Source organism: Hylobates moloch, unplaced genomic scaffold (assembly GCF_009828535.3).
Source record: "Hylobates moloch isolate HMO894 unplaced genomic scaffold, HMol_V3 SCAFFOLD_2, whole genome shotgun sequence".
Taxonomy (NCBI): domain Eukaryota; kingdom Metazoa; phylum Chordata; class Mammalia; order Primates; family Hylobatidae; genus Hylobates; species Hylobates moloch.
The window spans coordinates 154,148,890-154,161,377 of NW_026652277.1; the positions used below are offsets into that span (position 1 = coordinate 154,148,890).

The window sequence follows — 12,488 nt, forward strand, 5'->3', positions numbered from 1 at the left end:
AAGTTCAATTATTTCTGGTTGAAATGAAGACAATTTTCAACCAGAAATAATTGAACTTCGAGCTGCAGGTGATTTTACATTTCTAAGTAGCATCTGGTTACCCTGGCAGAGGTGAAAACCAGTGGGTCTTCTGGAAAAAATTCTGACTTCTATCAAGCACACAGGCTACGCCAGGGGTCCTTAAACTCCAGTATGCACAGGAATAGTGTTGCCAGGTAATTTTTTACTTAGCGTTGCTAAGTAAAAAACTATTTTTAAGCAATGCTAAGTTAAAATATTATACTTAAGGAAAGGTGTTAAACTTAACCTTAGAGTAGAATTTCCAAGTCTCCAATAAGAGAAGAAAACGAAAACAAAAAAAGCTTCATCACAGCAGTGCGGGAGAAAAAGAGAGAGCACCCAGACCACAGGTGAGTTTGCTCTTACCAGGGCCAACTTCTGGTTCAGCAGGTGTCCGCTCTTCAACTGTGGCTTCTTCTACCTTCACTAAAGGTGCTCTGCCCTTTAGTGAGGGCTCATTGGCAACTTTCTGAGGTTCCTTCTCAGAGTCTTTTTTCTCAGGCTCCACTCTGACTTCCCTCTTGACAGGGCGGATGTTGCCAGGGGATGGGGGCCGGACCTGAGCAAGAGCAGCTTTGACTGAGCCGGGTGGCAAGGAGGATGTCGGTCTGGGTGTGCCAGGCAAATGAGGAAGAGACTTGGACGGAAGCCTGGGCCACAAACAAACAAGGCAGACAGAAGGGGACACATGAGAACAGGCTTGCCAGAACCTAGAACATGACTCGATGGAAGAGAATGCAGATATTTAGCTCCGAGTATTTGGTTTTTTATGTGGTAGATGCAGAAATAGAGTTGCTTTAGGGAACCATTCCAATTTCTTTTTTCTTTCCTTTCGGGAAGAATGTTATTCCCTAAGTCAAAGACAAACAGCATGAGAAGAACAGTTCACTTTCAGAGGAGAGAGCAACTAATTCTCTAACATGGAACAACCCAGCCAGCCACTTATATTCACTTACCAAAGTCGGGAGGGAGCTGGCGGTCTTGCTTTGGGATTAGATGGAGATACAGCCCTTCGGGTGCCAGATGTGAGGAAGAGTACATTTTCTCTCTCTCTTTCTTTTTTATAGCTCTAAGTTCAGAGAAACTCAATAGTTAGATTTTTCCATAAGCGAGGCAACCACATTCACAATACTCAACAGTGGAGCTAGAAACCATTGAATGACTTTTAAGAAATTTTCTCAGCTATGTCACATATACCCATTCCATCTCAACAAAAGGCCCTTGTTAGCTTAACACTGAACAGTATAACTGAATTAACACAATGTGACACTAATAAGGTGGTTCCGGATGTGTTGGAGTCATATTTGTCAAAAAGCATATGTACATACATACTTTTAGAAAGCACCTATACTTTGTGTCTAAAATTAATTATCTGAAGCAAAATCTCCCAATCTGGCTTATCCCACACAAATGTCAAATGTTACTTTCATTTTTAAAAAAATTTTAATTAAAACACACCTTTTTCTTTTTAATTCTTTAGCATTTTCCCCCCAAACATACTATATCTCAGTCTTTAAAAAAATTATATGCCTGCTATATTAGACATAAACTCATTTTTTTCTTTTATATTGATGTATAATGGAATCAAGTCCTTCCTCACCTAGTGTCCTCTTGCAGCAATAGATAACTGATACAACAGGTGATTTTGAAGAAAAGTCAGGTTTAAAGTGAGGAATTTCAGCTATTTATTTTTTTGCTCTTCCTTACCAGGAATAAACTGAGATCTGAAAGTTGGCCAAAACAGCACCCCTCCCTGACTGCCAACTAGGAATTCAGCTAGAGAGATGACACTTTCCTAAGTCAAAATGGGCAAAGGGAAGCCCAGAGAAGTGTTCCACTACTCTAAAGTCAATCAAGACCAAAACAAACAAACAAAAATTGTACAGAGCAAAACAGACCCATTCCAAGTATCTGAAACCTGACAGTGCCCTCAGGTGGGAGGGGCATGTGCTGGAGGCACCTATGTGAACACCTGTCAGGAGGGCAGACTGCAAGCGTGCATGGGAAGGGGTAGAGTATTATCTAGCCCCAGGTCACATGAACTAGTACTGTACCTTTTCTTCTCTCCTTTTCTGCCTGGCTCAAGCATCGACTCCTCTCTTCCTTCCTTTCCCTTTTATTCCCCTCAGTGTCCCTTTTAATTGCTTCCCTCCATTTTCCTTAGTAGCATCCTAGTTGATGGACTGGGTTATCAGAGGAGCAAAAACATCTAAGTGTCAAATAATGCTTATTGTCTCCCTGGGATTTCTAAACAGAAAAAATGAAGAGGCAGAGAAGAGCTTCACAAGGTGTGTGCCAGCTCTCCCTCATTTCCAGCTGCTCAACCACCATTTCTCCCATTTTAGGTCCCCAAAAGTAGGAGGTGGGACCTCACAGAGCTGCTGTGGGCTTTGGGTATCAAAAGCTGCAGCCACCATATGGGGTGCTCCTGGCTAGTGTACAGAGTGGCAGGCCCAGGGCTTTTCCCAGGGAAGACTGGGGTTAAGTACCTCAAGTAGCCCTTCTTTTTTTTTCTTTTTCTCAAAACATTTTGATTTGGCTGAAATCAGATCAATGGGTGATCTAAATGGGAAAAAGACTCAAGAGGGACAATTTTTGATGTGGCGGGGGGGGCGGTTGGGGATTATTATCTGTGTCTTGATAATACAGGGATCAGGGAATGAACCTATATAAAGGTATATAATCCTAGAATTACAGTGCCTTTGAGCCAATTCTTTCTTTTTTAAAAGTGATCTCCTTTAATCACCTAGGGGTAGGTGAGCAGAGGAGGAATGGTTTGGAAAAACACTCAATACTTAACACCCTCCCAACCAGGGAGTTTTTTTTTCTTTTCTTTTCTTTTTTAACCCTTTCAGTCCTTTCGTTACTCTTATATTCCAACCACCCATTTGGGTACCACACATGTAAAAGCACTCCTGATTGTCATCCTGATCTGAGTTAATAGCCCACCATCTATACAATCATCTTTCCTATTAATACTTTTCACAATGCTGAGGGGGAACACATGCTCAGCAAGTCAATGGTCTGGGCAACATATATCAGCAGGAAAAAGACTTTAATTTTATAATTAAGGTAGGTTTAGAATACAGTATAAATATCCTCCAACAGAGACAATTCACTGACAGATACTTTAAGGCAATGCTGTTTAATAGAACTTTCTGATATGAAGATGTTCTAAATTTAGCCACTAACCACAATTGCCTATTTGAATTTAAATCTAAATTAATTCAAATTAAGTAAAATAGAGAAGGAAATTTGAAAAACAACTCTATTTCCTATAGCATCCAAAGGAATAAAATACTTAGGAATGAACTTAACAAAGGAGGCTAAAGATCTGCATACTGAAAACTAGAAGATAGTGCTGAAAGAAATTAAAGACAACACAAATAAATGGAAGGAAGTCCTGTGTGCAGGGATTAGAAGATTTAATACTGTTAGGATGTCACTCCTACCAAAAGCGATCCACAGATTCCATGCATTCTCTATTGAAATCCCAATATAATTTTTTATTTTTGCAGAAATATAAAAATTCAACCCAAAATTCACAGAAAATTTCAAAGGACCCTGAAGAACCAAAATAATCTTGAAAAAGAACAAAGTTGGAATTCTTACATTTCCTGATTTCACAACATATTACAGGTTGAGTATCCCTTATCCAAAATGATTGGGATTACAGTGTGTCAGATTTCAGATTCTGAAATACCTGCATTAACACTTACTGCTTTAGCAGCCTTAATCCATAAAACTGGAGATCTGAAATGCTCCAATGAGCATCTTCTGAGTGTCATGTTGGTATTCAAAAAGTTTCACATTTTGGAGCATTCTGTATTTTTGAATTAGAGATACTCAACTGGTAAAATGCTACAGTGATCAGTACTGTGTGGTAATGGTATCAAGACAGATACAGATATATGGGGCTGGGCACTACGGCTCATGTCTGTAATCCCAGCATTTGGGGAGGCTGAGGCGGGTGGATCACTTGAGGTCAGGAGTTCAAGACCAGCCTGGCCTACATGGCGAAACCCGCTCTCTACTAAAAATACAAAAATTAGATGGGCGTGGTAGCACATGCCTGTATTCCCAGCTACTCAGAAGGCTGGGGCATGAGAATTGCTTGAGCCTGGGAGGCGGAAGTTGCAGTTAGCTGAGATTGTGCCATTGCACTCCAGCATGGGTGACAGAGTGAGATTCTGTCTCAAAAACAAACAAAAAAAGATATATAGATCAATGGAATAGAATCCAGAGCCCAGAAACAAACTCTTGTGTATATGGTGAAATGCTAACACCACTCAATGAAACAAGGACATTCTCTTCAACAAATGATGCAGGGAAAACTGGATATCCAAATGCAAAAGAATGAAGTTGGATTCTTACCTTCTAAAATATACAAAAGTTAGCTCAAAATGGATTAAAGACTTAAATGTAAGACTTAACACTATAAAACCTCTAGAAGAAAACATAAGTGAAAAGCTTCATGACACTGTGTTTGGTACTGATTTCTTGGATATAACACCAAAAGCGTAGGCAATAAAGTAACAATAAACAAATGGGACAACATCAAACTTAAACACTTCTATATATCAAAGGAAACAATCAATAGAGTAAAAAGGCAACCTATGGAATAGAAGAAAGTATTTGTAAGTCATATATTTAATAAGGGGTTACTACCAGAATATTTAAATAACTCTACAATTCAATAAAAACAAAATAGCCCCATTAAAACGTAGGCAAAGAACTGGAATAGCCATTTTTCTAATGATGACACATGAAAAGCCAACAAGCATATGAAAATATGTTCACCATTACTGATCATTAAAGAAATGCAAACCAAAACTACAAGACATCACCTCACATTCCTTAAGATGGCTGTTATCAAAAAACAAGATCACAATTGTTGGCGAGAATGTGGAGATACAGAAATCTTTGTGCACTGTTAGTGGGAATGTAAAATGGTACAGCTGCTGTGGAAAATGGCATGGCGGCTCCTCAAAAAATTGAAAATAGGATTACTATATGATCCAGCAATCCCTACATATCAAGTGAAACTGAAAGAAGGATCTCTAGAGATATCTATATTCCCATGTTCATAGCAGCGTTATTCACAATAGCCACGAGGCGAAAGCAACCCAAATGTTCACCAACACATGAACTGATAAACAAAATGTGGTATACAAATCTAATGGAATATTATTCGGCCCTAAAAAGGAAGGAAATTCTGATATATGCTATAACAAGGATGAACCTTGAGGACATTATGCTAAGAAATAAGCTAGGCACAAAAATTCAAACACTGCATAATTTCACTTTTATGTGGTCTCTAAAGTAGCTAAATTCATAGAAACAGAAATTAAAACAGTGGCTGCCAGGGGCTGGGTGGAGGGGGAAATGGGGAGTTGTTTAATGGGTATAGAGTTTGAGTTTTGCAGGACTTAAAAAGTTCTGGACATTGGTTGCACTTCAATATGAATATACTTAACACTGCTGAACTTTAGAATGATTAAAATGGTAAATTTTATGTTATATATATATATTTTTTTTCACCGCAACTAAACATTTTTTAAAAACTTAAAATTCAGCTTGTCAGTCTCAGTAGCCACTTTCCAAGTGCTCACTGTGGCCAGTCACTACTGAATTCCACAGTGCAGCTCCAGGGTATAAATGACTCTGAGTCGTTTTCTGTTAGTATTTGCCTAAATACTTGGTTGTAAAGAGGTAAAAAGACAGCTACGTGATTAAATAGAGAAAGAGGAAGGTAATAAAAACAAAACAAACAAAGGCTCTGGATCATGTGATGACAAATCTCTCATTTAACCTGTCAGCCACAGGTGGCCCTCAACCTTCTCTCAAAGAGTGTTAATTTTTGTTTTTACCCAGAACAAGATATTTTTTCCATAGTAAATGCTCTTTTCCCCTGCCCAGTGAGTACCCAACTTTGGGGCCAAGCTGTTCTGTTTAACTACAGCTTTTTGTCTACAGCTAAGGAGGATCTCTGAAACACCAACACTCTAATAAATTAAAACTTCCCAGACATCAAAGATTGTTTCACCTGTGGCTTAGAGGGTTGGAGGCCTGACTCAATCATGAATCAAACACTGATTCCAGAAAGGCTGATGGAGCTTCAAAGAAACACAGGCTGTAGGCAAAGCCATCAAGCTCTCACAACCCTGAATTATCCTTTAAGCAAAATCCTTTTAAGTGTCCATCAGGTTTATAAATCTGAATTGCTCTGGGAAGTTACAATTTTAAGAAACTGTTTCAGCCTTTCATCAAAAGGGTCATACTATTATCCTGGAGAGAGGCAATGAGATCTTCTAGTTCACTGGTGAGTCCTTTAAGACTAAAGTACAATGTCTAAAGACCACAGAACAAGGTTTATATCTTTCAACTGATACCAAATAAACACAGGATTTAAAACAAAGAAGAAGATTCCTGGAGACATACAAATTACCTCATTGCATTTATAGCATGGTGAAAATTAACATTACCTCAGCCCGTAATAACAAGTACAAATTATATTTTTCACTTACAAAATCAGAGTTTATAGCATAGCCTAACAGCCTTTTAAGAATTAGTGATTTAGCAAATGACTAATGTTTTCAAAATACTTTTTTGACTATATTTTAAGATCCCTTGACAGGGCCTTGACAGGGATTAGCCAAGCAGGATAAAAATTCTTTATCTTGCTTTTGAGTGAACCACATTTAGAGTTCAGCCAGCTTCTGGATATGGTTGGAATAAAATGCCAAGGCAGCGGTCCAAGCCCACTTCCCCTTCAAAGGCCATTTGGTTTTCCTACTTTCAAAAATGAAAGTATTCTGGCATTGCACTTATGTGTATGGATGCTCCAGGAGGGCAGGGTGTCCACTCATACATGCTTGAACAAAGAACAGCTTTTGTCTTCAAATTCAAATGTTTAGGGAGAGCAAAATCCCCAAGTGAAGAGGAAGTGAGGGGACACTGCTGCCCAGCCAGCCAGATTCATGATCAATGGGAAAGATGGGATGGTGGATGTTGCGGTCTCCCCCTCTTATGCCCACACCGCACCTCAGGGTCGTGTCCAGTCTGCACAGGAACAGCACTGGCTCCCAGACTTGCCCAGCTGCTCCCAACAGCTACTCACCGCTGTGCCATGAATGGTCCTCCTGCGAGAAGAGCCCTCAGGTGGTGTTACAAAGAGTTTTGGTCGATCCATCGAATTTCTAGAGTGTGCAGCTTTGTAGGGCATGATGATGGGGCTGCAAGATGCTGAACGAGGACAAATGGGGATAACTAGGGTGCAGGTGATTGGTTTTACACACAAGAGTGCCAGAGGAGCAGTTGAAGAAAGCCAAAAGCAGGTTCAGGAAAAGGAGCAAAGCAGAGATAGAGAGAAAAGTAGGAAGAAGATGTTATTACCTAAAGGTGCCCAGAACCATCATACTCAACTGTCCTTACAGTCCTATGAATTTATGATGAGTCCAAAAGGAAGGCATGTCCATGTAAAAAATCTGGAATATATTGTTAGCTCTTTAGCTCTTTAAATACTAATGAAAGATGTAGAAGTAATCCAGTAATTATGGAGAGCAACGGTCTTATATTCCTATTAGCTGATGGTTCTGGAAAAAACACTACATTAGTGATAAAAGATAATTTTTATATAAAGACTAGTTTATAACCAGACTTTTCCTAAATTAGCTTTAAGATGGAACAAAAGGTGGAAAGAGAGGAAGCGTGCAAACAGGCAAGCAAGATATACTACAACTGTTTCAGGATTCAAGTTCAACAGCCGGCAGGGGAAAAAAGCAACCAAACTTAAAAAATGTTAAGTGAACAAGTCTTACCAGGTGTTAAGACTTGTCGCGAGGATAAGTAATACTTTTCCAGGAAAATATTCTGTACATGTCTTACTTATTTGTAGGCAAACCAAATGCATGCTTCCGGGTTTTCCCAAAAGCCAAGGCATTTGATAGTTCATAAGAAGCAGCATTAGAGCATATGGGGAGATTAGCTATATCTATTTAAAATACTGAATAGAACAGAAATATGTTAGATCCGCCAAATGTAAGGATGAACCATGAAGAACTTTTACAGTTTTACTCAAGATGGAATATTATATGAAAAACCACATAGCTTCTGACCATTTATCTTCCAAGGAACACTGTCATGAATCAACTTATTGCAAACAACAGTGGGTTTAAGGAAATTCATATAACACTGCATAGTTATCACAAGTGTGAGTATTCAGGTTCTAAGGTCCATTTTCAGATCTCATTCAGAAATTTTATTTCCTAGCAAAAATAAGACAATTAAACACAAGTATAGAGAATGCTATGCATTTGGACATGGTTATAAAAGGACTTCTCAACTGTAGTCTTTGTAGCAACCCTTTAAAGAAACCACTATGCCAGCTGAATGTAACAGGATTAATAAATTAAAAACAAAAGTTCACAAGACAAATTTGGGGTGATCTTAACTTCAGGATTATAGAGTTGAAAAAAGATCTGCTATTTGGGTTTAGTTTACAGACAGAAAGTCAATCAGATTGCATCTTTATTAATGCACCCTTTCATTAAATGCCTGGCAGTATCTTCTGGCTATCACTGCATGGTTTTGTTCTGCTTTGAGACAGGATCTCACTCTGTTGCCCAGGCTGGGGTGCAGTGGCACAATCTCATCTCGGCTCACTGCAGCCTTGACAGTGAAGAGATTGGAAACCAGTCTCTTTTCCTATCATTTGAAAACAGAATTCTGTTTCTTCAGGACAAACTAAAACACTTCTTCATTTCTTCAGTTTTCCTTAAAATAATATATGTACTTCTTAATTGGAAACTGACATAAAGGTTTACTTCCAACCTTAATGGAGAAGGAAGGATTTGTATTGTGAAGGAAGGGAATCTCTTTGTCATTTTGCCTGTGATCACAGGAAAAACTCTTTGAAAATAATCTTTTCTCAAGCGCCACAACAAGGCATTTGTATTTTCTAGACAAGAGTTCACTAATGCAAAATTCTTCCAAGCCAATCAAATGCATTTAAGGAATAACATCCTGGCACAAGGCACTTCTGGGGATTAATAACCGGGGGCGGGGGGGGAGAGGCACACACTGCCCAGGGCACAGCCAGAGGCCATTCACTTTGCTCAAGGATCAAAAAACCCTAGAAAACAGCTCTGCTTGGAGGCCATGGGTCTGACACTGAAAAAGGAATGAAGGACAGAAATATGATTTCTTTTCCCTCAAGTGGAAAATAATTTCATGAAATATCTATGGAGCATTTCCTGAAGCCATCATGGATGTAAGCCAATATCACCAGGCCTCTGGTTTATTCTTTATTTTAATGTTGACGTGATACTAAGTATGGGTTGAAAATATCCTTAAACCTGGCTAGTATAGTCCATAGAAAAACATCCTCAAATTTAGTCCATAGAACATCTTTTGGCTAAAAGAAACCTAAATTTCTTGTAAGGATATTAGATTTCATGGAATTCATTGCTGCACTGAATAGCAAGTACTGAAAAACCTGAAATCTTCAAATCAATTATTTGAATAATCTTGCCCTTCTTAAGAAATAATAACAATATATAGTTATTTTTTTCCCAGAGTACACTTCATATCCTAAGTAGTTAATTAAACATGAACATTGTCTCATGAAAATGTCTTTAAGAAAGTCTCCCACAATATATGTATTTCATCCTACTCTTGGTGGTAAGTATGCATTAACTGAACTCGTTCAGCATTTTCTATATGAAATAATGGGTGCAGAGAAAAGATAATGCAGGTCAAGTAGTTGAAATGTAGCATAGCAAAAAGAAAAACGGCATAATATGGTAATACGATACTAGCATTTATTGAGGGCCTACTATGTGCAGGTACTAGTCTAAGCATTGTATATACATTATTTAATCCTGAGCTCTAATAATCACTTGTATTTTGCATGTGCTGGGGAGAAAAAGTATAGAAAAGTCAACCCAAAGCAGTGGCTGCAAATGAGAGGGTGAGACTGGGAGTTCCAGTTCTCAACTACTGTATTGTTTGTGCAGGGAGTTTGCAATCACTGTACATCCCAGGGCTAAAAGTAGCTATTTAATCTGCTGATGTAACCCAGCACAGGACATATGATAGGTTACCTTCTTACCAATGGCAATTAGGAATATGATGAGGTCGAGGGACAACACTAAAATGGGAAAACATGAAAGAATAATCAAGGACAATAGATGAAAAATAAAAATGATAGAAAATGTGGTTTTGACAAGATAATTGGAAGAGATGTTTGCACACATACTTCTAAATGAAAATTTTAAAAAACCCCAGGAATTTTGGATCATTAAACATAAGCTGTATCGATGAAATCGGTGACAATGAAGCAGGCAACGTATTGACAAAACAGGCAGCTCAAGTAAAGGCTATGCACTCTTTCACACTAAAATAAATTACAGAAACATATCAACTTGTGAAAAGGAGAATAGAAATGTGTCAAAATAAAGAGCTGGTTTGCAGACAAAAAAGCACCTTGGTTGAGCATAACAACAAAGAAGGGGACAAGATGGGCAAGTAGAATGGGTGGAAAATGAGGAAACGGTATTGGAAAAGACTAGAGGGAAAGTGAAAGAAGTGACAAGAGTTAGTGATGACAAAAATAGTAAAGACAATTTCCCAGCTGTGAGGCAGTCCTTTAGCACAACACAGCATACAAGGGGAGATTCAGAGGCATGACAGCCATAAACCAGCTAAATGCTAGAAAATAGGACTGAAAAGCGGTTTTTTTTTTTTTTTTTTGAGACGGAGTCTCGCTCTGTCCCCCAGGCTGGAGTGCAGTGGTGTGATCTCGGCTCACTGCAAGCTCCACCTCCCGGGTTCACGCCATTCTCCTGCCTCAGCCTCCCAAGTAGCTGGGACTACAGGCGCCCGCCACCACGCCCGGCTAATTTTTTTTTTTTTGAGATGGAGTCTTGCTCTGTCACCCAGGCTGGAGTGCAGTGGCGCAATCTCAGCTCACTGCAAGCTCCGCCTCCTGGGTTCATGCCATTCTCCTGCCTCAGCCTCTCCGAGTAGCTGGGACTACAGGCGCCCGCCACCACACCCGGCTAATTTTTTGTATTTTTAGTAGAGACGGGGTTTCACCGTGGTCTCGATCTCCTGACCTCGTGATCCGCCCGCCTCGGCCTCCCAAAGTGCTGGGATTACAAGCGTGAGCCACCGCGCCTGGCCATTTTTTGTATTTTTAGTAGAGACGGGGTTTCACCGTGTTAGCCAGGATGGTCTTGATTTCCTGACCTCGTGATCTGCCCACCTCGGCCTCCCAAAGTGCTGGGATTACAGGTGTGAGCCACCATGCCCAGCCTGAAAAGCAGTTTAAAAGCTTTTCAATTAGCTAAAGAAAAACTCTTGACTTGTAGAAAAGTGTGAAATTCATAGGCATAGAAAAAATATTGAAATAAGCTGTACTTCCTCCTCCAGGAAAACCTCAGATGCAACGTGATGGCTCTGACAGGAGTGTGACTTTACAGAGAACACAGAACACTGTGGTTCAGCTAGTTGACTGCACAATTGCACATAAAGCATCACTCAGGGCATTGAGGATGGAGGGGTAAGCACATTTATGATCCTGTCTACCCATTTTCTAAGTGGCTTTGGTGTAAGTCACTTACTGTCGCTGCACTTGGTTTTCATAAGAAGGTTGTGGGAATGCCCACATTTGCCTTCATGACTGTCTCCCAGGGGTACTATGAGATTTAGGACTGAGATTCATTCGCTCATTGGGCACTGCAGATGAAAGACACCATGAAACCACCAGCAATTATTACTTAAAAGCAGGCTAATGAACATGGAGAGGCTTGCAAGGGCAAAGCACTTTTAAAGTGTCAAAGATGAGGGCTAGTAGACTGTTTATATAAATACACCAATTGTCCCCAAAGATATTTGGGAAAACCTAAATCAACTCACCAAGAGAGATCTGTTACCCAAAGCCTTTCTTACTAACTAGATGGAGGCTTACCAACTAAATGTAGGCTCCACACTAACTTCTCATTAAATTGACTGGATAATTCAGGTATGTTTTGCATTTCAAAAAAGTAGGAGTTATAACCAATCATCATAATGGGTACTAAGCATGTTTCATGTAATTTCAAAAATGTAACAAATAAGCATATTACAACTAGCCTACTCCACAACTCTGAGAGTTCTGGAAGGGTACAATTCCTAGATTACATATAAAAGACAGGGAGAAGAAGTAGCTATTGCCACAGCCACATTATGAAATTCTATGCTGAAATAACAGACTTGCGCTTTGATTTTATTCCCAAGTCCATATATTAGTATTAAATGTTAAATTATTTCTACCTTGGATTATCTGCTCAGAGACAGAAGCAGAAGGAAAGGCAGGGAAGGAATACTTTCTTCGGGTAATGTTATGAACAGACAGAAGCCTCTGAAGCCATCGGAGCCCAGGGAGA

The 12,488-nt window shown here is 39.5% G+C and overlaps 1 protein-coding gene across 6 annotated transcripts in view; it reads right to left on the reverse strand.

The window, feature by feature from the left end:
* MAP7 (microtubule associated protein 7) overlaps positions 1-12,488 on the reverse strand; it is a 212,207-nt gene that overhangs the window by 23,324 nt on the left and 176,395 nt on the right. For 4 of the 6 annotated variants that reach the window (XM_032159903.2, XM_032159860.2, XM_032159921.2 and 1 more), the window contains exons 8-10: positions 7,181-7,329; positions 1,017-1,129; positions 427-710 (exon numbers count right to left, since the gene is read on the reverse strand). In XM_032159903.2, the coding sequence (XP_032015794.1) occupies positions 427-710; positions 1,017-1,129; positions 7,181-7,329 (546 nt within the window). The remainder of the gene's footprint in view (positions 1-426; positions 711-1,016; positions 1,130-7,180; positions 7,330-12,488) is intronic. The other 2 variants (XM_032159912.2, XM_032159884.2) reach the window with 1 other exon arrangement.